This window comes from Petaurus breviceps, unplaced genomic scaffold, assembly GCF_028583685.1.
Source record: "Petaurus breviceps papuanus isolate PSGF00001 unplaced genomic scaffold, PetGlider_PUasm1.0 189, whole genome shotgun sequence".
Classification (NCBI taxonomy): Eukaryota; Metazoa; Chordata; class Mammalia; order Diprotodontia; family Petauridae; genus Petaurus; species Petaurus breviceps.
The window spans coordinates 24,770,886-24,795,632 of record NW_027185809.1 but is presented as its reverse complement, the minus strand read 5'-3'; the positions used below and the strand labels follow the sequence as shown (position 1 = coordinate 24,795,632).

General features: G+C 37.3%; 2 protein-coding genes across 6 annotated transcripts in view; both read left to right on the top strand.

Annotated features, from left to right (window-relative positions):
* Window positions 1-24,747, top strand: part of JKAMP (JNK1/MAPK8 associated membrane protein) — a 449,359-nt gene that overhangs the window by 143,657 nt on the left and 280,955 nt on the right. The gene's annotated exons all lie outside the window — the stretch shown is intronic.
* Window positions 1-24,747, top strand: part of DAAM1 (dishevelled associated activator of morphogenesis 1) — a 231,632-nt gene that overhangs the window by 70,704 nt on the left and 136,181 nt on the right. For 3 of the 5 annotated variants that reach the window (XM_069092062.1, XM_069092063.1, XM_069092061.1), the window contains exons 2-3: window positions 16,058-16,170; window positions 21,833-22,050. In XM_069092062.1, the coding sequence (XP_068948163.1) occupies window positions 21,871-22,050 (180 nt within the window). In that variant the 5' untranslated portion in view covers window positions 16,058-16,170; window positions 21,833-21,870. The remainder of the gene's footprint in view (window positions 1-16,057; window positions 16,171-21,832; window positions 22,051-24,747) is intronic. The other 2 variants (XM_069092064.1, XM_069092065.1) reach the window with 1 other exon arrangement.

Genomic DNA, 24,747 nt, shown 5'->3' with positions numbered 1-24,747 from the left:
ATAAAGGAAAAATTGCTTGTCAAACAATTCAAATTCAGTATTTCAGGAGTGAGAAACCTAAATATGGACTTTAAGTGGAACAATTCTGGGCTTTGTCCAAAAGCTGGGAGTGAGATTTCAGTGCAGATTTTCTTCCTGGATCTCCTCCTGAGCATATTTTTAAGGTGTCTAACTCTACCCAATTTCCCAATAAAGCAATTATCACACATGACTAATTATTATATAATAGGGTGGAGTAGATACCGGGCATCAAATCAGCTTCCTTATTTCCCTTTTGATGATTAGAGATGTTGGCTTTTAAAACACTTGCATAAAAACTTGTGGCAATTCACATGTAGTAATTAAAATCTAATAAAGAGTTTTCTTCTTTCACTATGCTGATAGTATTGGAGTTTCAGAATATTTTTCTTTAGCTATGGAGTAACTTCTGAGGGCATTTATTACTTGGAAATAGAAATTACTTGATTTCTTCTTCTTTAGCCTTTTTAATATCAGGTTGGACTTTGCTCAATGAAATGAGATATTAGACATGACACTCGCTCCTTTCCCCCACCCTAGGGGGAAAATAGCCATAGTTCTAGTGTCCTATTCTTCTTGGCCACTCCCCCTCCCCCCCTCCAGCCAGGGTTTTAGACTTTTAAAAAATCCTCTAGACCCTGAACCTTTGCTGGAAGGTAGACCCCAGAAGGTGTGTTTCAAAGCTTCTTTCCATGGTGAGGCTATAAGACTCACTAGTCTGGGTCCCTACACCTTCTAGTTGAACAGATCTTGGGCTGTATGTAGTCTGCTTTGTTTAATGTAAGCCAGGCAGAATTTGCTTTAGCTACTTCTTGTGGGGTGAAGGGAGTTTGGGGTATGTTTTGGTAGTCACTGAAACCTTGTGGGGTTCCCTACCCTAAGGCCAGGAATAGACAAGAAGTACCTCATTTAATTCTCTGATCATTCTTGCACTTCTTTTTGCTGGGCACAGTCATGGTCTGCTGCCTGTGGAGGGAGGGAAGTTGTAAGGGGTTGAGGAAGTTGTCCTTGTAGATTCACTGCAGCTGCCAGCTGTCCTTAGCCTTGAGCCAGGACTGGCTCCACACTGGGAATTTGCTTTGTGCTCTAGCCACTGGCCCCCAGAGGCTAGTGGGAGGCTCATTGGAGATTTATTGTAAATTCCTAAAGAATTTTTCCTCGTCATGGATTTTGTCATCTTTTGTGGATTTAGATGTAATTATTGTATATTTGGTGCATAATTCATTTTAGGAGAAAGATGCAAATTTGCAGTGGCTTGGAGAAAGTGGCTAATTTGTTTTCTTGCTTGATTAAGGAAGAAGTCAGGCTCATGTGTTTGAGGGTAATAGCTTAAAGTTTCTATGATTAGCAGGCAAAGAGGTTCCTTTAAAAGAAAAAAACCCAACAAACCTCACAGTAGAGGTAAGCCTCAAAACTGCTGGAGTTGAACCCCAGAAGCAAATTCTCAATGGCTTCTTTGCAAATATAACTGTGAGGGTGTGGATTACTGGTTGCTAAAAATATAAGTATTGAAACAAATTCATTTATGAGTTAGTAAAGACTCCTGGACTTTGGTATTTTTGTGGCTAAACAGGTGTCCTTGAACCCTGTGCTTCATGTTACAGTGTAAAAGGACTGAGAATTGAATGAGTCAGATAATTGACAAACAATATAAATTTAGAATGCTTTTGAAAAAAATATCATTATTTCTTATAGTTGATGTCATCATTTGAACTTAAAACAAAGAATTCAGGGTGGACCATACATTCATAAATTTAGAGCTGGAAGTGACCTTTAAGAGTATTCAATTCAGCCCTCACATTTTACATTTGCCCTTTACTACATTCAGAATTCTAAGGTGATATGGTATAGTCAGAGAGTATAGGATTTGGAGACAGAAGCTTTGGGTTCTAATCCTGACTTTGCCACTTTAGTTTTGTGACTTTAGGCAAGTTGCTTAAGCTGTCTGGGGCTATCCAATCATGTACAAAAGGAGAATATTGAATTAGCTGATCTTGTTGAAGGTCTCTTCCTTTTTTAAATCTATGACCCTACTAAAAATAGTATATATACACTTATGGTAATGGGTTTTTTTTTTCCTCCTCTGTCTCCAGAATTGCCTATTAATAGCTTTTGACATATTTTATGATCCTAGATTTAGAGTCTTTCATTAAAGATTTAGTGTAACTTAAATTTTTAGTAACTGTCAAAACAATAAATTGAACAAACATAAACTTAGGGCAAAAACCATAGCACAACCTGAAGTCCTTTAGTAAGGTAGGGGAAAAAAAACTGTCATTTTTTCAAGGCCTGTCCAAAATTTCTTTCCCACTGGACATTTTTTCATAGGTTAACTTTAAAATAGTTCATTATGACTGCCTTGTCTATAATCTGATAATGAAAATGAAACTTTATAGAGACTGGATCCCTATAAATGAGATAGACTTCCACATTCTTGTGAGTCTTAAGATGTATACATCCAGGGTTGTTGATTTTCTTTTTTCCCAGTAGGACCAATGAGTTTTTTCATTTCAGTGGACATACTTATGGAACCTGCACAAATAAGATTCTGTTATATTAAGCCAGAACAGTATCAATTATAATTAAACATAGGCAAAGGGAGAGAGAAAATTAAAAATTATTAAGTTAAAGTACTTCTTCATTTAGGAGTGGGGGAATACACACTTTCATGGATGGATACTTTCAGAGACAAGATGACCAGATAAAATTATACAGTCATTTTGTTATACAGAAAATAACTTCAACTCGAATACTTTAGCATAAACCTTTTGTGATATTCCTACTCTTTCCTGTCTGATTACTTACTGCTGCCCAATACATATTTTTTCTCCCTAAAGTTTTCACTCTAAGAGTGTAACCCTGCACTATCCTATATTCTTGAATTTCTTGCCCCCCTATTAGGATGAATGCCTTGCCAAACCTCAATCCTCAGTCACCCTAACATCCATTTCCACTCCTTTTCACATACTTATGAACACCCCTGGAGAAAGTCACCCTACCATGACAGCTGTGTCTCATGCAGATTTGTTACTTAATCTTAGCTGGGCCATTACTACTTGCTGCATTGCTTTCTTCATTGAATCTTTGTCAAACCACAATGGCTGTTCTTTACCTTATTTGTCTCAAAATTCCCTAAATCATTCCTAATTTCTCCTCCTCCCTGAACCTCACAAGATTGACACTCTTTTCTTGTTTCTCAACCCTTTGTCATATTTCTAACCTAATTATTACTATATATACTATATAACCTAATTAATACTATATATACCATATAACTATATATAGTTTATATATAACTATATATAATATAACTATATATTATAGTAACTATAATACTATACTATATATATAACCTAATTAATACTATATATACTATATAACTATATATAGTTTATATATAACTATATATATTATAGTAACTATAATACTATACTATATATATAACCTAATTAATACTATATAACTATATATAGCTTATATATATAACTATATATATTATAGTAACTATAATACTATACTATATATATATAACCTAATTAATACTACATAACCTAATAATTACTAAAACTGCTTTTTCCAGGGTTTCTCATGCTATCTTAATCAGAGTGGCCTTTACTTAATTCCTTGAATTCATCAACTTTTTAACACCAGTTATCATCTGTCCTACCTGTCTTGATCTTTTCCCTCCTGCAAGTTTGTCATCCATCTCCACCTTCCAAATAGGATTTATCCCTCATGGCTCCATTCTGGGTCTTTTTTGCATTTCATCACCTTCCACAATTTTAGTCATTACACAGTAGGCTACATATTCATGCCTAATCTCTGTCTTGTATACTTACTAACAACTGCCTACCCACTGGATACATCTGAAGGGATCTCAAACTCAATATCTCACTACCTCTGAATCACCCCTGATTTTTTCTGTATCCCACTTATCATATTCTCTTTCCCTTCTCTACCTCCATCCAATTAGTTGCCAAGTTTGGTTGATTCTATCTTCCCAGTATTGCTTATATCCATTCCCTTATCTCTACTACCTTACCCGCCAACTAGTTCAGAAACCCATCACCTCTTCCCTGAGCTATTGCAATAAATTCCTAATTGGTCTTCCTGTTTCCAGGCTCTTCCCTTCTCAAACTACCTGCCACACAGCCAGCAAAATCTTGAGGGATATCTGATCAAGTCAGTCCCATGCTGAAAACATTCTCACTGTTCCCCTATTCCTGTGGGAGAAAATTTAAGCTCCTCGTTGCATTTAAAGCCTTTCCTAATCAGTCTGGAAAGAAGGATTAGGGCTATGTTTCACATTCTTTACTTTTAATTCTAGCCAAATTACTCCATTGAATTGTGGAGGCATTCTACTGTAATTATGTCTCTGCTTTCACATAGGATGTCCTCTCGTGCCTAGAATTCACTCTCCTTAAATCTAGGTATTATCATTCCTACATTTCCCTCTGAAACTGGTTTGATTGAACCTTTAGTGTGATCTTTTCTATAAAGTTTTCCCTCATCCCCGAGATTGCCCTATATTTACTAATCTATGAGGGCCAGCATTATTTTTGTCTTTGTCTACCTAGCAGGAGTTTAACTTTTATTAATTTGCCCAATTAGTAGTAGGCTCAAGTAGGTTGATGCCAGAAAACATAAAAACTTTTATGACATAAATTTTAAGATAGAACAAGATGATATGATAAAACATATAATATGCTCAGTAACTTCAGTGTTTTTCATTCATATATTTTATTTTGAACTTAAGAAATAAAACCAGCATTTCCATAACACAGTAGAATACAAAAAAAGATGATTACACATGAAACTGCATATCTGTTATGTGCAACCTGCTATTACTTTTAAATATATAATAAAGTTATCATGTAACTTTCTTTTGTTTTCCATTTTTCCTTCCCCCCACTCCCCAATGGCAAGCATTAGACACAAATATGTGTGTGTATGTGTGGATATAGATAGAATGTTATATATAATCTATACTTCTATTTCTCAGTTCTTTCTTTGGATGAAGATAGCTTTTTCTTTCATAGATCTTTATAGTTAATTTAGGGATTTATAATAGTCAAAATGACTTAATTGCTCAAAGTTCTTAAAACAATATTGCAGATCCTGCATTCATTCTCTTGGTTCTGCTCATTTCTCTCCATTATTTCATATGAGTCTGTCCAGTTTTTAAGATCATTGAGCTCGTTTCTTATAGCACCATAGTATTCCATCACGGTCATATACCACAATTTGTGCAGTGTTACTCGCACTTACTCTTATGACAGATCCAGGGAGTACAGAAAGAAACAAAGGCCAGTTGGGCTGTACCTGAGGGTCCCAAGTCTCAGTTTTACTAATGAATAAGCAGAGGCTCAGAAAAGTTAAATGACTTGCTATTACAAGAGAAATTACCTGAGAACTCAGGTAAACCTGAGCTATTTTAGATATGGAGGGGAAGAACCAGTCATGTCTTTTAAAGACATGTTTGTGGAATTAGCCATAGAATAGGAATTCTCAGTGAGGCTATGGCACTGTTTCTAGTAAATGTGACTTCCTCTTCTCCTGGTAGAAACATGCCTAATCAGCAGTGTGTAATGACTTGAACAGAAGTGGCACCTTCACCATGGATTTCTCTTAGGCTGGCATATTTTATACCCTTAGTTGAATAGGTAGGTTGTTTTAGGTTCTAGAGCCTTAGTCCCCTGGACCAATCCAATCTTGGGGCAACCCCTTTGATTTTAAGAGGAAAAAAAAGTGACAGTCCATATAATGAAGAACCTTGATAAATATTGTTCCTCCCACGTATGGGAAAGCTTTTTCCTGACTTTCAGCTGTGCTCTGACATGAAACTTTTATTGAGAAGACTCTTCTTGGGTTCAGAATACATGGCTGAATTCCAGTATTAACACTGTGTGTTCCTAAACAAGTCACTAAACCCTCGGACTGTTTTTGTAAAATGAGTATTATACTTGAACTGTGCATCAAAGAGAATGTGATAAAAAGTGAAATTAGTGTTGACAGAGAGTGTTCTCTGATACATATAAGAACTATATGAAGGGTGTTTAGAGAACATCACAATTCACTAATTAAAGGTTTTAAAATGCATTTATAATTAATTTCACAGACTGACATAAGAAATTATCAAATACATACCAAAAATTGGAGGATATATGCATGTGTTTAGAGGATTCAAATGCTCTAAAAAAAAAAAAAGGCAAGAAGGAACAGGAGACAAAAATGGCCATATTCTGGACTGACCTTCATTTATTCAGTTCATTTCCCCTCACTTTAATGGAACTAGTGGAGGGAAGGGGCTGTAATTATAAGTAGGGTATTTTATATAGCCCAATCAAGTTTTACATTCTTGTAGTGTTGCTATACATTGTGTTAGTTGCTCTGTGTTTTCCTCACCTTCCGATGATCAAAACCTGTTAAGCAAGAACCACCTTTAACGTAGGGATAGGATTCTGTTTCCAGTGGTCTTTTGAAGGAAAAGAAGTAAAAGAACTAATATAGCCCATCCCTTTTTGAGGAATGCATCATAGTTTTTTTATCTGGTAAACAACTTGCCACAGCTATAATTTTAAACCCAGAAATTACCATGCCCTTAGGTTTCTGTAAACATGTGTAGCACTTGCAACTCCAAACGGTGTCAGTGCACATATGAGAATGTCCAGCATATTTTATGTCTGAGATGAAAAGTATAAGAGAGTCAGGGATACCCCCTATACCAGGCCACTTTGGTATTTTGCCCTTTTTTTTCCCTTCTATTTTTGGTGACAGTTTCACAAATTGCCTAGACAGGCAAGAAGCCTCCAGGCCCAAAGAATGAAATAAGTAAATGAAGTTAGCGACTGAGAAAAATGTGATAGAAAAGGGGGGGGGGTAATTTCTTCCCAAATGCTAAATTCCTGGCAATAACTAATAAGTTTGCTAGATGTGCAGTGGGAATTTTGTTGTTGTTGTAGAATTGGTTAGCTTAGAATATGAAATCTCTTGGGTATTTCAAAATGCAGGGAAACTAAAGATTCTTCTTGCTTTTTTTTCCTTTTTAAATAATTCTTCTCCCCTCCTCCTCCCCCCCAGAATTCACTGAGAACTTCCTATCTCATATAGATAAGCTGAATAACCTTACAAAGTGCTTGATTTAATGATGACAACTGGGCTATAGATTCTAGACTAGCCTTCCTTCCAGGAATTTGCTATGCTGATACACATAGCAATGTCACTGCAAAGGAATCTGGTTGAAATATTTCACTAACACCAACTCTTACATTTGAACCTGTTCTCCTTGTCCCTGCTTCTTACTAGCCCCTTGTGATACTCAGTTGAAGAGTTCTAGAACCTTAGATTTTAGATCTGGAAGACCTTGGAGGTCATTTGATCCTCATCTTTTTACAGACAAGAAACCTGAGGCCTAAAAAGGTTAAGTGACTTGTCTTGTCTTATAAGATTTTGTTCATCAATCAGTTTTCCCTCAATGAAAAGTGCTGACATCTGCTATGAGACAAAGGATAGAGGTCTGTTAATAGTTAGGAGAGATCGAATTTAATTTTAATCAAGAGTCTTTGTTCTACATAGTGATTCTTTTTCATCTTTTGTAATTATATTAAAATAGTCGGCATAAAAGGAGTGTAAGAAACATGAAAGAAGTCATTTAGTGAATCTTTTATTTGTTTTGAGTAAACATGACGCTATAGGACCATCTGGACTAGTCCTCATTTCTTTTCTGTTTGCAAAGAATTGTAATTTTTCTTGGAATAAATGTAGTGTCATTATAATCCCAAATTACACAATGGGTCTTCTGTATAAGTCAAAATCAAACCTATTCACTAATAAGAATCATTGGCAATACTATTTCATGTCTGAGAGAAACCCAGTCAGTCAACAAAGCTTTACTAGTGATTCCTATGTAGCAGGTACTAGAATACAAACACAAATATGAAACAGTCTCTGCTCTGAAAGAACTTACATTCTAATGAGTTAGATGACTGGTACATAAGAATAACATTAAAAATACAATACAAACACAACATAAAAAATTACCTTGGGACTAGGAACTTGGGGTGAAGTGCAGGTGGGGGAGAAAGGGGAATCAGAAAAGGCTGTATACAGAAGATGTTCCTTGACATAAATGTTGAAAGAAACAGTAGATTCCAGGAAGCAGAGGTGAGGAGGAAATGCATTCCAGGCATGGTGGAAATCTAGTTTGAAGTCACAAGGGGAAAATGGAGTGTTGTGTGAGGAATGAAAGCAAGAAGACTACTTTGGCTTGACTCAGAGTATATGAAGATCAGTCATGTACAATAAGGTTGGAAAGGTAGGCTAAGGTTATATTGTTGTCAATTATTATATTGTTGTTACCTACTTTATCAAAAAGAGGAATTTCTATTGTATTAGCTGTCTTTTTTTTTCCATTATTGGTATGTTCTCTCATAGGCTTCTTTATATTGAACATAATCTTGTATTTTCTCTAAAAGCAAGCTCTGTTGTATCACCAAAATTTCTTATTACAAAGTAGGTTGAATTGTGGTGTCTGCACAGGCCTACGTGTGATTTTAATGTCTTAATGATTGTTCTGTATTTATTCCAGAAAAATTACAATAATCATATATACTCACTTTTGTGTCTGTGTGATAGGTATGCTATTTACTGTCTCTTTATATAGAAATTTGAAGACAACAGAACAATTGTTATGATTTAAACATGATAGCCATGATCATTTAATAAATAATAATAACTTATTGTTTTATTTATTAGCTAGCATTTCTTTAGTGCTTTAAGGTTTACAGGGTAACTTTATAAATATTATTAACTCATTTGATCATCACCAACACCCTAAGAGGTAGGTAGGTGATATTATTATCTTCATTTTATGAAAGAGGAAACCCAGGCAGAGAGAGGTGAAGTAAATTGTCAAGGATCACACAGCTAATAAGTGTCTTGGGCTAGATTTGAACTTGGGCTTTCCTGACTCCAGGTCCAGCATTAAATATACACAAAATCATATTTTTCATACTTTATACTTTCTGGACAGGGTCTTTTTCTTGAATGCCAGGAGCAAATAATTTTTTTTTCAATGACCAAGCCAGGCATTGTGGTATAGTAGAAAAAATGCTACATTTAGAGAATTAAGCAACCTCAGTGCCTAGTGATGGTTCTGCTATTAATTGATAGTGTGATCTTAAGGAGGAAAGCTTAACCCCCTCAGGCTATCAATTTTCTAATTTATAAAATGAGAGGGCTTATCACTATGCTGCCTTTGTTTTAATGTTCTGTGAGTTTAAGAATATGACCTGGTCCTTTTTCCCTAGAACTAGGTCAGAATTATTCCAGACATAGAGGAGTCAAAACTTATAGGCTATGACTGTTTCAGTTGTCTTTTTCGAACACTCAAAATCTCCTACATAATAATCATCTATTTTCTGAAGCAAGAAAAGTGCCCAAGGGGTGGCTTGTCACTAGAGTCTCTCAAAAATAGTGTGTGCTGTGGTGAGGAAATCTGGTCAGACAGGGCTTTATCTGTACTTAGTAAAATGTAATGGTGCATAAGAGAATTAATGTGAGAAGATCAACTGGACCTGACCAAATGCTCTCTGGAGAAATCTGTGCCAGAAGCAGTGCCCCTTTTGCAAGCACAAGATATTATATTAAGGAAGGGGAAAGTTCCAAAAGAATCCAGTGAAAATAATGACAAATACTTAGGACTTTAGAGAATGGGCAGAAAGGGCTAGTGGCTAAGCAGACAGGTCACTTAAATGAGTCCTTTCCATGCCACACTGATTGCCCTCTGGTCAGCCTTTTTTCTTGTCTTTGGCGCCCCTAGGTCTGCTTTTTGCCGTTTTGCCTGGAAATAGGCTTCCCCATCCTTTACCAGGTATTTGCAAACCTTCTCCCCTGTGTTCTAGTCATTCTCCTTATCTTCTTCATCCCCCTCCCATTGAATTCTGGAAACTATCTCTAGAACCCCAGGCTCTGATAGGTGAACTTTTGCCTAATCGTTCCGGAGCCAGCCCTGCATGTCACTTCTCAGATATTTCCAAACTGCCCTGCTGTGTGTCTACCCCTATCCTACTTTGTAGCTCCCTTTTAATCCATCTTTCCTTATTAGAATGTAAACTCCTTGAGGGCAGGGACTATCTTGATTAACTTATCTTTGTATTGCTTAGCACAGTGTGGGATATGTTGTAAATGCTTAATAAATCATTCATAATCATAAATGATATCATTCATATCATTCTTTCCCTGTGAACATGATATGATCTTATATTTGAAATTTTCCTTTCTGAGCTTCTAGATCATTTGGCCATTTAAAATAGGTGCTTATAAGAAAGAATATTGTGAGTTATATCAAGTGCTATGTGTTAGTTTTTATTATGAAGAATTTTTTTGCACAACAACAACAATCATGAATTGAAGATTAAAAATGAAGAATGTGTTAAGAACCAAATCCTTTCATGTGAATAGACCTCTTTGAGGCCTCTTGCTCATGTGATTATGTGTATAGTTCACTAATAATGATAGCTAGTATTTAACTAGTGCTTTAAATTTTGTAGAGCACTTGATAAATATTATGTCATTTTATCCTCACAATAACCTTGGGCAGTAGTTGCTATTACTTACACCTGTTTTTTAGTTGAGGAAATCAAGATGGAGAAGTTAAGTGACTTTCCTAGATTCACACAGGTAATAAATGTCAGAGGCTAAATTTGAACTCTGGTTTTCCTGACTTCAAGTCCAATGCTCTGTCTGCTGTGCCACCTAGCTGCTTGATATTAATATGAATGTTTCATAAAATCTATGTTTTAGGTCTGAGTTCAGATGGAAACTTTAACCTGGAAGGAAAAGATAGATTTTTATGTTTCTGTTACAGACCTCTTTTTCAATTTCTCCCTTTCTCTTCTCTTCCCCCAGGATTTTGGGCTTAAACCTTCTCTCCTTTATGACTTACTTATTTCAGTTAGTGACACCAAACCATTCTGTCTCTAGTATTTGTAACCTTAGTGTTTAACTCTTCCCTTTCTCCACTCCCATTCTTACTCCACATCTAATGGAAAATACTGTCTTTTTAAATGTTTATAATATCTTGTTCACTGACTCTTACAGGTTCTAGTAGAAGCTACTTCTCATATGGACTTGTAAAAAATAGCTTTTTCCTGACATTCAAGGCTCTATATCTTATTATCACACTGTTTTTCTTAACCTCATACTACTAATAAACATGTGGTATCTGTTATACAAAGTAGACTACTTGCCCTTCCTTGTATTTGCTTGCTCACATCATCGGATGTACCTGAGATTTCTTTACTTTCTGTCTATTAACATCCTTTTCCTCTATTAAAACCCATCTGAAATTAAAAACCTAAAATGAAATCCACAAAGTCTTCTTGATTCCTTCCCTTGAGCTAACAAAACTTACACTCCAAGATACTTAAAAGTATTTGATTTGTAGTTCTCTTAAGTATTGAGGTACTGTGTTACAGTATGGTTTCAAGGCAGTAATGGGAAAGAGCACCAAACTTAAAAGACTTGTTTGGATCCTGGCCACCCTACTTACCTGGGTGTCATTGGCCTCAGTTTCCTTGTATGGCAAATGAGTGTGTACTAGATGAATGTTCTTTAGGAATGCCTTCAGCTCTAAATCCTAAAATGCTATGATTTTTGTGTTAGTTGTTTTTGTTGTTGTAATAGACTATTAGATAATGAGTTCCTTGAGGATAGGGATTTATTTGGTCTTCATACCACTCCCCAGAATTAGCACAATGCTTTGCATATATAGGGATTTAGGGATTGTGTGACTGTTTTATGGACTTTTTCAAGTTAATATTTTCATTCAGAATCCAACTACAGGGCAGGGTGGCATATGGCAAAACTCTTCTGTTTTCTTTATAAAGTCAACTTAATAAAAATTCGCTGTTGGCCCTTTTTTGGGGGGGGATCCCTCTTGAATAATTCGAGTACATGACTTGGCTTTCCAATTACAATTTCTCTCTCTGACCAATACAAGCTTCTGAATAGAAAAACCTTGTTTTGTTGGGTTTTGAGGGATTTATATCCTGAGCTCTTGGTCAAAGTCCTAGATTGCTAAACAGAACAATTCTTGGCAGCCATTAAGATGGAAACTTGGAAAGATGGTACATTGATAGTTTGAAGTTCTACAGTAATATCTAGAGTTTTTTTTTTTTTTCATTGTGTGTGTGCTAACAGAGCATGCTAGGCTTCAAAGGATACCATCAATAAATGCTTTCTTTGAAAGGCAAAGGCTCATTTGGGTTTGAGGGCACGCAAGAACATGATTCCTCTACTTGCCTAGGATTAAGTACCAAAAAAAAGTAGAGGCAGTAGAAGGTAACCCTTTGATTTTTGATTGTCAGTAGTTCTATTAGTAGTGATGTATGGCTACCAAGGTGAGGTTAAACTTGAAGAAGCTGCAATCTGGAAACTTCTTTGGTGAGACTTTTTTTTTAAGATGACAGGGTAATAACACTTTTTTTTAAACTTTTAAATATTTTTAGTTTTAGTTTTTAACATTCATTTCCACATATTGAGTTACAAATTTTCTCCCGGTCTTTCCCCTACCCCCACCCCAAGATATCAAACCTACCGAATACCCCTCCCCCCACTCTGTTCTCTCATATATCCTCCCCCATATGCCCTGTAACTTTCTAGCAGGTCAAGATGGGATTTCTGTACCTCAGTGCCTGTATATTTTATTTCCTAGTTGCATGTAGAAAATATATATTTTTTAACATTTGTTTTTAAAACTTTGATTTCCAGATTTTTTCCCTTCTTCCCTCCTCACCCACACCCATTGGGAAGATAAACAATTTGATATAGGTTGTACATATGTAGTTACGCAAAACGTTTCCATAGTAGTTACATTGTGAAAGACTAAGTGTATTTTCCTCCATCCTATCCCACCCCCCCTTATTCTGTTTTGTACTTTGACCCTGTGTCCCTTTTCAAAAATGTATGTTTCTAACTACCCTCTCCCCCAATCTGCCCTCACTTCTATCATCCTCCCTCTTATCCCCTTCCGCCCTACTTTGCTGTAATGTAAGATACCCAAATGAGTGTGTTATTCCCTCCTTAATCCAAATTCAATGAGAGTAAGGTTGACCCATTTACTTTCATCTTCCTGCTCTTCCCCTCTGTTGTAACAGTTTTCTCTTGCCTCTTTTATATGAGATAATTTACCCTATTCTATCTCTCCCTTTCTCCTTCTCTCATTATATTCCTCTCACCTCTCTTAATTTCATTTTTTAGATATCATACCTTCCTATTCAACTGATCCTGTGTCCTATGTATACATGTACACATATATATACACACATTTACATATGTATTTATACAGACATACATCCTCCTATACATACATATATACATATATACACATACATATTCCCTTCAACTATCCTCATACTGAGAAAAGTCTCATGAGTTACAATTATCGCTTTTTCCATGTAGGAATGTAAATAGTTCAACTTTAATAAGTTCCTAATGATTTCTTTTCCCTGTTTACCTTATGCTTCTCTTGCTTCTCATATTTGAAAGTCAAATTTTTTGTTCAGCTCTGTTGTTTTCATAATGAATACTTGAAAGTCCTCTATTTCAATGAATGATCATATTTTCCCCTGAAGCTTTATACTCGGTTTTGCTGGGTAGGTGATTCTTGGTTTTAATCCTAGTTCCTTTGACCTCCAGAATATCATATTCCAAGCCCTTCAATCCCTCAGTGTAGAAGCTGCTAGGTTTTGTGTTATCCTGATTGTATTTCCACAACACTGAAATTGTTTCTTCCTGACAGCTTGTAATATTTTCTCCTTGACCTGGAAACTCTGGAATTTGGCTATGATATTCGTAGGAGTTTTCTTTTGGGGATCTTTTTCAAGAGGGTATTGGTGAATTCTTTCAATTTCTATTTTGCCCTTTGGCTCTAGAATATCTGGGCAATTTTCCTCGAGAAGTTCTTGAAGGATGATTTCTAGGTTCTTTTTTTAATTTTTGTTTTTTGGAGGACAGTTGGGGTTAAGTAACTTGCCCAAGGTTACACAGCTAGTATTTTTGTGTGGGTGTTAAGTGTCTGAGGCCAGAACCAAACTCGGGTTCTCCTGACTCTGGGACCAGTGCTTTACTCACTGCGCCACCTAGCTGCCCTCTAGGTTGATCATGGCTTTCAGGTAGTCCTATAATTTTTAAATGATTTCTCTTGGATCTATTTTCTAGGTCATTGATTTTTCCCATGAGATATTTCACATTGCCTTCTGGTTTTTTATTTGTTTGGATCTGTTTTATAATGTCTTGATTTCTCATGAAGTTGTTAGCTTCCATTTGCTCCAATCTAATTTTGAAGGAATTATTCTCTTCAGTGAGTTTTTGAAATTCCTTTTCCGTCAGTCAAATTTGGCTTTTTAAGGCTTTCTTCTCATTGGCTTTTTGGGCCTCTTTTGCCATTTGAGTTAGTCTATTTTTTAAGGTGTTATTTTCTTCAGTATGTTTTTGGGTCTCCTTTAGCAGGCTGTTGACTCGCTTTCCATGATTTTCTTGCATCATTCTCATTTCTCTTCCCAATTTTTCTTCCACTTCTCTAACTTGATTTTCAGAATCCTTCTTGAGCTTCTCCATGGCCTATAATCAGTTCATATTTTTCTTGGAAGCTTTTGATGCAGAAGTTTTTACTTCATTAACTTCTTCTGGATCCATGTTTTGATCCTTTTTGTCTCCAAAAAAGGATTCTGTGGTCTTATTGCACTTCCTCTGCTTGCTCATCTTGCCAGCCAGTTACCTGACTTTTGAGCTCTTTGCCACAGTAGAACTCTGCTTCCAGAGTGTAGAGAGCTGTGTCCCAAATCTTTGGGGATTTTCGCAAATGTTGTCAGAGGTATGACGAGGGTGCCCTCTCCACAGAGACCCCAAGCTCTGGCACACTGGCCACACTCTGCAGGACCACCCCCAATACCCTGATCCAGATCCAAGCAGGTCAAAGCCATAGTGATTACCCTCTGAATGGTCACTTGGTCCCCCTACAATCTGCAGGCCAGGAACTCTGGAGGCAGCCATGTGCTGTCATGCCTCTACCATCTTCCACCCCAAGGGCTGGGACCTGACTGCATTCTTCTGTTACAGAGTTCCCCACTGACTTTTACTTTCTCTTTTGCATTTATGGGTTGAGAGGTGTGAAAACAGCCACAACTGCTGGTGATTCACTCTCCTGAAGTCTACTCCAGCCAGTCTGTGCCATGGGTTGGGGCTGCCTTGGGTCTGGGACCCCGGAACTTAGCATGGCTCCTAGTCCAGTGTGATAGACCCTTCTGTCGGCCTGCCATACTGCTTTCAGTGGGAGATTTGTTTCTCTCTGTCACTTTGTGGGTTCTGTAGCTCTAAAATTTATTTAGAGTCATATTTTACAGGTATTGGAGGTGGTTGGAGCAGGAACTCAGACAAGTTCCTGCCTTTACTCTGCTATCTTGGTTCCGCCCCTGTGCCCTTACTTCTCCCCTTGAAGTCTGGGAAATTCTCTTCAGAGGAGGAGTCAATGCTTGACTGGTCAGAACAGGTGGAATTGTTGATAGTGAAACTCAGGGTTTTTCCTTATAGTGGTTATTTGGTGAGTCCCTTCCAGTCATAATGGCAAACAGCTCCTTCTTTCTTTGCCATACTCAAGTGGCCTTGTAGAATCTGTGTCTCCTCTTCTGAAGTCCTCTCTAAGTATCTTCCCTACTAACTCTGTGTAATTGACTCCCAATTATCTAGAGCAACATCTACTTTGATGCTGTATTAAAACATCTCAACTATTATCACCTATTGTCTCCTCAACAACTCTTTTGATCTGGGTTACACACACACACACACACACACACACACACACACCAGCTTTAAGATCATTGACTCGTTCCATCAAATGGTTTCTTTTCATTCTTCATCCTCCCTGATCTCTCTGTAAATTTCTAGCACTTTTGACCACCCTGGATTATTTTGTATACTTCCTGAAGAAGGAGACTTATTTCTGTGCTATTATCTCAATGATGCTTCTCTTTCCCTACAGGAGTCCTATCCTAACTCCAGCCCATATTGAAGAGAATTTGGTAGAGAGTTCTGAGAAGAGCTACCAGCTTAACTTCCAGGAGTCTGTGGCTATACCACCTGCCCATCAGATCGGTAATAACAGTTTTCTACTTGTATTGAGGAAGTCATTGGATTGGGAGGAGTGTCTTCTGGCTAAGTGGAGCTTCCAGAATCCACTCCAAGTTCCTTAATATACTTTTGAAACCAAATGTGACAAGAGCTGTCCCCATGGGGCATCATGGCTATGAAATGCCTTTTCACAGTTTCCTGAGAGGATGTGAATATTTCAGAGGAAAACAAAATTCCCTTTGTGTTTCTAGGGGGTACTTGTTATCCTATTCCCAGCTTATTTAGACTGTGTTCTATTATTTTGCTTCCAAATCTTATTTGGCATCTTATGTTCTTGGGAAATAAAACCAGACATGTGGAATGTGTAAGTGAATAGAAAGCTATGAAAGAAGCAAAACATTTTTCCCCCAAATTCTTCATGATAAGATAATTTTGGTTAACATAATATCATCACAATCCAAAATTCACATCAGTGAGCTTTTTAGAAACTTCCAAAACTCACTGTTTTAAAGTTTCTTTTATGTCCACTTTGTGCAACTTTAAACACATTTTTGCTATTTAAAAATTTATTCTTAGCTTTTGTTTTTACATCACCTACATTTCCCACTGTATTCCTCTTATCTCCTTCCAGCAATCCATCCCTCATAACTAGGAAGAAGACAGAGGGGTAAAAAGTCCAGCAAAATTAATCAATGTACCAAAAGTCTGACATTTGCAATAATGGGCACCCATACCTAATCATTACCTCTGCAAAGAATCATGGGGAGATTTCTTTTCCTTTCTCTTCCTTGGGTGCTAAGCTTGGTCATTATAATTTCTCAGTATTTAATTACAATTGTTTTTTTTTGTTATTTGTTTTTTCATTTACCAGTTCTAGTCATTGTATATATTGTTTTGCTTACTTTACTTTGATTCCATTGATATATATCTTCCCATGGATTCCTTAAATTCATCTTTATTCTTCTTCTCTGTATTCTTTAAATTCTTAATTTCTCACAACACAGTAAAGTATGCAGGGGAAAATACTTGGAAAACAGAATGAAATGGAATTCCATTACATATATGTACCACAGTCTGGACATCTATTTTGTTTTCTATCATTTGCTACTATAAAAGGAGTTGGTATAAATATTTTGGTGCTACTCTTTGGCTCCTTCCACTTTGCTAGTAGATACAACTCTGCAAATGGTCTCCATAGCTGTTTCTGGCTCCTACCTTGCTGGAGCATTTAGGGTTTACTGGTCCAGTTGCTAGGCCTGAGTACTCAGGCCAGGGAACCTGGGTTTCGCTCCAGTGTAGCCATTCATCCTGTCATCCCTTGTCTCTCTTCCTTTACTTCTTTAGCGAGGTTGAATGAGCATCTCCTCCTCCCCCAACCTCCACCCCTGGGAATTGGGGAGAGTGAGGAGAGTGTTCTGGATGAATTCTCTGCAGCTTTGTGGGGTCCAAATTTAGGGGTATTCTCAGAAAGGCAGCAGATTTCATTCTTCCCACTTGTATCCATTGTCATGTGACTGAATAGAATAAATGTTTGACACTTTGTTGAGGCATGGGAGTAGGGTGTCAATAGTGGCTGAGATGTTCCATCAGTTTTCTGCAGTAAGAGAGGATCTCAATGCAGGTCAGACATATCTGCCCTTAGGTTGGTTGTGATCATTTGTAGGAGACTGGAAGCTGGTGTGAACAGGAGTACTGAGTGAGCTCTTCAAGGACTAGCATTTTTTAGTGTTAATTCATCAAGATTTTACTTTGCTGGATTCTCTTGGTCATGTGGATTTAGTTGTGCTCATTCTGTATCTGACATATAATTCATCTTTTGTGAGATTGTTGAGACTTTATGGGGTCTGGAAAAAGTTTCTAGCCTGCCATATTCTTGGTCCCATGACTCAGAAATCCACTATGTTTTTTCTGCCAATGGCATAGCTGATTTTCTCTTTAAATTTCTGTGGTAAAGGAAGACAGCAATTATGTATCTTCTAGTGTGTTTTTTCCTCTGAGACAAACATCTCTTAAAAATAAGAACTTTAAGATTTGAATATCAGCATTAATTTTTTTTTGTTTGCTTTTTTGGAGGGCAATTGGGGTTAAGTGATTTGCCCAAGGTCACATGGCTAGTTTTTGTGTTAAGTATCTGAGGCCGGATTTGAACTGAGGTCCTCCTGACTCCAGGGCCAGTGCTCTATTCACTGTGCCACCTAGTCACCCCTTATCAGTATTAATTTTGTCAGATTTGTTTGAAATGTCATTCCTTTATTTTTCTTTAAATTTACCTTTTATCAAAGACTTTCTCTTGTCTTTCTATTCTATAGTACCCCTCGGATAGCTTTACATTGCTTCAGGAAGCTTAGGGATCAGACATATACCTTTCTGGCATTTGGGTAACAGAAAAAAAATGACCTCATTTCCTTGTTAAGATGTCAGCATTTTATTGAAGCATTTTTGTAAAATTAAACATGAAAGATTATCTCCATTGAAATTCAAGCATACTCAGGGCGGCCAGGTGGTGCAGTGAGTAAGTTCGCCAGCCCCAGAGTCAGGAGACCTGGGATCGGTTCTGGCCTCAGATACTCGGCACCCCCACAAAAAAATAATCGGCCGTGTAACCCTGAGCAAGTTACTTAATCCCAATTGCTTAAAAAAAAATTCAAACAGACACACAAATCTAGTTCTTAACATGACTTGCAAATACAGGCAAGTGCATCACATATTTTCTACTGATATTTTATACATTCAGCTCTTCTCCACCTGAATGGATGATACATGTTTAGAGAATTTTAATTACCTTAATTGAAAAGATTGAAACCAGTTTGTAGTAGTCACCAGCACAGTGATCTTAGAATGGAAACACTTACATGGCTCAGACTCTCATTAACAAATCAGTTAGCTCTGTTAACGAGGCCTTAGCAATATTGTACTAAAGCTTTTCTGCTAGAATGTCACATATATCAATTTTCACTAACTTGAGAGAGGCAGTTTAGTAAGACTTTGCAAATCAAAGGCTTAAGGATGATCAACAGCACTCTCCCCAGCAGGCTAGAAGGAACAAAGCTGAAATACCGGTTAAGAAATTCTAAGAAGCCAACAATGCATATGTTAGAAGATGACACATGAGGCCAATGTATGAGGTCCTGTTCCTCTGGTGGATAAGTTAAGTTTGCATCCAGACAATCTACCTTGGGTACACAGCTAGCCATTTTGAGGGTGGATTGTATTGTGGCATGGTGATTTAGTTTGAGGGATTGGATTTGCTAGAATGTAAGCCCATTTCATTATAGGTACCTTGAAATGACCATTACACATTTCATGGAATGTTATAAATTCACCTCTGCTGAAGAAAAGCAAAACTTAAAAATAGTCTTATTTGTGTTATTATATAGTATTAATAATAGAAAATGCATAGGCTGTTTTTCCAGTGTCCTATAACTAGTATTCTGTTATTACAGGGCACCTGCAGAATCTCCACTTGGGGTCCTATTTTTGAGGCAGCGCCGTTTTAAGAGTCCCTTTACCTCCCCGCAAAAGGTCACTGTAATCTATTCTGACCAATTGGAAAAATAATATTGATAGAGTATCTGATTCTTAGCTAAACAAAATGCACCTGTTCTAGAATCCAAAGTATCTACTTAATTGTTTCTTTGTGCAGTGCATAGCAGTTACCTGCAGTATTTCAGATGAACTATATTTTTGATATACCAGAGATTTCCTTTTTGCTTCTGAACAAATGCCAGAAGCTGAGATGAGCAGAAGTACATTGGTTTGAAGGCCCAGATGCCATAATGGAATTGACCTGATCTGAAAAAAAGAATTGAAGATGTTCCAACACAGGTCCCCTGACTTCATTAACAACCCATCACTTTGGAAACTTGTGGAAGTGGAGAGAACCTAATTGTTTGGGGAAGGAAGTATAGAAAACATGATCCCAGCTGGGTTGGTTCAGAGAATACATAGCTCTTAAGGATACAATCTTGAGGTTGATCCTTTTTTGTTTATAAAACCATAGTGTTACGCAATTAACTAGAAGTAATATATTACTCATTTGGTTCATTATCTCTGGAATACAGAAGCAAAGTCTGTGTGGGGACAGTGAACAACCTCAGGTTCTTAAAACTCAGATTTATTCATCTGGCCTTTTTAATGCATTAAAAAAAAACCCTTCCTATTCTGTATACCAGAACAGAGGTATTAGATTTGCTGCTCATAGGCTATAAGATTTTGCAAAACTCCCAGTGAGCCAGAACCAAATTAAAATGTATTTGAGAAATGTTTAACAAGATAAGTTAAAAAAAAATACAATATGGCATAGATCATATAAATTTGTGGTTTTCTAAGACTATACATGACCAACAAGGATTGAGGGATCTCTTTCTGTTTGACACCTGAGAATTAGAAAATCTCCATCTCGTCTTAACAATATGAATCTTCCTTATTTGTGCCCTTGGAACTCTTGGGAATACTTTGCAGTTCAGAGATGGGACCTTGTTTGGTGATAGTGTTATTAAAGGCATTGTTATGTTGCTTTGGATTCAATTAAGTAATTGTAATGAACAATTTGGCTTTCAAACATAAAATACCTTGTCAGAGCCATCATTTTGGTTTTTATTCATGTAATTGGAATCTATTACTTGAGTATCAGTAATTAGTAATATCAATATCTCATTGCTAGTCTAATAAGCGGAACCCAAGATATACACATTTTTGTTTTGGTGAACTGTTTGAGTGTTCTTTTGCTGAAGAAATGCTCTGGATTGCACAATTATTTTCTTTTTTTTTTTTTTTTAAAGCAATTGGGGTTAAGTAACTTGCTTAAGGTTACACGGCTAGTTATTTCTGGGTGTGGTGCTAAGTATCTGAGCCTGGATTTGATCCCCAGGTCATCCAGACACTGGGGCTGGTGCTCTTATTCACTGAGCCACCTGACCGCCCCTAAGCAAATAGGGTTAAGTAACTTGCTCGAGGTTACATGGCCAGGTGTTTCTGGGTGGATGCTAAGTGTCTGAACCCGGATTCGATCCCAGGTTATCCCGACTCTGGGGCCGGTGCTCTTACTCTCTGTGCTACCTGGCCGCCCCAACACAATTATTTTCTTACTAGGGCAGAGAGACTCAAATATGTCCTTGTAAATATCACAATAAGAGTTTTTGGTTGTGTTCCTTTTATTCTTATTTAATATTTATTGAGCACCTACTTATTGACTCTGCTGGGCACTGACAGGAACACAAAGATGAAGAATGACATGGACCTTGTCATCAAGAATTTTGCAGTCTAGTAGAAAAGAAATTTACAGATACTAGTAACTATAACACAAACAGGTATATGCTGGGAGCCTGCTTGTACAAGCTCCATTGTTAGATTTTCAGTGTGAGCATTTGTTCTTTGGAAGATGGTAAATGATTCAAATATAGTTATTGGGGAACCACTGGAGGTTGTTGAACAGGGAAATAATATGGTCAAAGCAGTGCCATAGGAATATTTAATTGACCTCCATGTTTGACAGATGGGAGGTGGGAAGATCAATTCAGACTTGAATTTGTCCTGAAAATATCTAATTAAAAGGTCTGTTTTATTCTTTTATATAGCTGGCTGCACTTTAGTACAACTTCTTGCTTGTATTGTATGTGTGTAATTTGGTTTGATATATCTTCTCATTTGAATATGAATACTCACTTCTCCCATTTTCTCTCTCTAGGACTAAGTCATTCAAGAATTATAAAGGAAAATTTGACTATGACCCCAAGGAAAAGAAGTGGACGGATTTCATTCGTCTTTTGTTGTTTCCAAAGTAACGATCCCCCAGAGATCACGTATCGGTTACGCAATGACAGCAATTTTGCACTTCAGACAATGGAACCAGCATTTCCCATGCCCCCTGTGGAAGAATTGGATGTTATGTTCAGTGAACTTGTGGTGAGTATTGGGTATGAATCAGTACTCTAGAAAGTTACAGGAGGCCTCAAGGAACCTGAACAGTGACTATTGGTTTCTCTTTCTCCACTGCTCCCCCTTTCTCTCTCTCTGTTCCCCCTTTCATTCTTTTCCCTTCCCTCATCCCTGAATTTTAAAAGGAGGGAAGATGAATAGATGTACTCAAGTGTTTTGAAGTTGTTTTAAAATGATAGCATGAATTTAGGCCCTTAAGAAGCCATATTGTATCCTGCCTTATTGTCCTTTTTGGCCACCCACAGTGACCTTTGGTGAGACATGACAGTACTAAGTAATACCCCACATTCTTCTTACATTCTAGGGAATTGCACAAGAAAAACTCCCATGTACTCTGATTTTTTTGGACAGTTCAAACATACCATTCCTCTTTTTGCTTTTTTTAACAGAGAAAAAGGGGAAACTTGTTTTTAAGACTCTTTGAAAGATATAACCTTAGTATCTTTATGCAGTATAAATGATAGGTTTTCAGCATTAATTGAAGTTGATCTTTTTTTGCTAGGTACTTTCTTATTTGAGAAGCAGTATGTTGAAATAAATGATGTTTAGCGATAACTATCATGCAAATACATTGCTCAATTTCTTTTTAAACACCTCTTTGAAATGTTTCTGTTCTGTTTGAAAAAAAATTCAAGTAGAAAAAAAATATAGGCATTAAAGCTCTAGTCTATGATAAAGGAAAAGTGGTTTGGGGTCTAGAATTGCCCTTACCTTGTTCATATTATGCCTTCTCTAAAGAAGTTGGTTCTTAATATTGTGATTAACAAATATTATTCAATATCATTAAGAAGGTAATATTTAGGAAAAACAAAGTTATGGAGACTGATTCTTATCTTAAGGTTTATATTAAAAGAAACCATATTGATCCAAGAGATGTATACAATGAAATCACTTTGTTAATAGTAGAGATGAGTTAGGGGTGGCCAGGTGGCGCAGTAAGTAAGAGCACCGGCCCCAGAGTTGGGATGACCTGGGATCGAATCTGGGCTCAGATACTTAGCACCACACCCAGAAATAACTGGCCATGTAACCTTGAGCAAGTTACTTAACCCCAATTGCTTAAAAAAATAGTAGAGATGAGTCAATATGAGGGCATCACAAATAAGCTAATATTTACAGGTTGGTGTGGGTTTTATCTAAGTAAAGTGTTTCCTGTTCTTTCTTGGATTTTGGTAGGGGCGGTAAAGGTGGTAAGTTCGTACTTCTTTTTTATTTTGTGTTGATTAATCTAGAAACAGGACACTAAGCAATCATATGCAAATTAGTATACTTAGTGCTATGAGGCCCACAGGTTCATAGACTGAGAACCACTGATGTTGTTAACTTTTGGGGGCAAGAATCATTTTTCTTCTCTAGAAGAGAAGGACCTTAAGTTCAGGGTCAGAGAGGTCGCCTAGTCGAATACCCTCATTTGTCAGATGAGGAAACTGAGACCTAGAGAGATTGTAACTTGCCTAAGGTCACACAGGCAATAAATGGCAGAACCAGTATTCAAAACCAGGTCGTCTGCCTCCACATCCAACATCCTTTGTGTTGATTCTGAGAGTGTATGTGTGGGTATGTGGGTGTGTGTAATCTTTGCCTAAAAGATGAGCATCTGAATAGAAGTATAGGCATAGAAGTACAAATCAACATAGCCCATAAACAATGGGTGTAGTGGCTTTGAGGAACCAGGAGGAGCAGCACTTTTTGAATAGTGTTTTCATGTAGAGGAAGGAAGTGGCAACAGTTAAAATGTTAAACCTTTAAAGGAAGAGAATAAACCTAAAGTGCCACTTTTCCCATTGCTAAGCTGAATCTGATGTTGTCGACTCAGGCTCTGTAAAAGCTTTTTTGGGGGGACCTTTATATCATCATGGTATCCATACTTTCTGAGCATTAGAGCCCCTTGAGAAAAGAACAGGACCAGGGCTTTTAGAGTATCCTCTATAGTACCTCCACGTCACTGTAACTGTAATTAGCCCTGCCTCTCTGGATGAGATTGGGAGAAGTGGATGGCCTGGTGGTAGATGAATAAATCTCAAAGACAGCTCACTGTCTTTTTTTAGAAGGGGGATATCTCTGAGCCCTAGGTTTTTGATGCCTTAATTCTGGGAGAGCATTGCCTACCGCTGTTAGCTAGTGCCAAACCAGAGCTTTAGGCCTAAACCATTGAAAAGACAAACTGTTTGGGGATTTGCAACTTTCCTGGTAAGTAACTGACTCTTGACTGCTGCTTGAGTTCACTCAGAACCAAACACAAGCCCTTTTACAAACCCCGTTGCTTTAATGTACAGGGCTGGTGGGGAAGGGGCGGAGTATGTGTTTAAAGTTACAAGATCCAGCTGTTTCATGGGATGGAGAGTGAGGAAGGCAAGGAGATGCATTCCTTTATATTCATATCAACCATACTAAATATATCTATGGTCAGCAGAGGTGAGAGCCTCTAGTATGGTGACATACAGATAAGAGTGATTGCTCTTAAGTTTATAGCATGATTTCTGTATAGCAAATCTGGAGGGCAGGTAGTACAAGGATAATCATCTCCCCTGTCTCTCAAATTCGCCCCCTTCTTTTCACTCACAAAGCTATTCCCTTAGTTAAAGTTCCGTCCTTTATCTCTTCTCTCTACCTCTCTTCTTTATACATCTTTGTTGCCTTTCCCCTCACTAATGTATCCTTAGT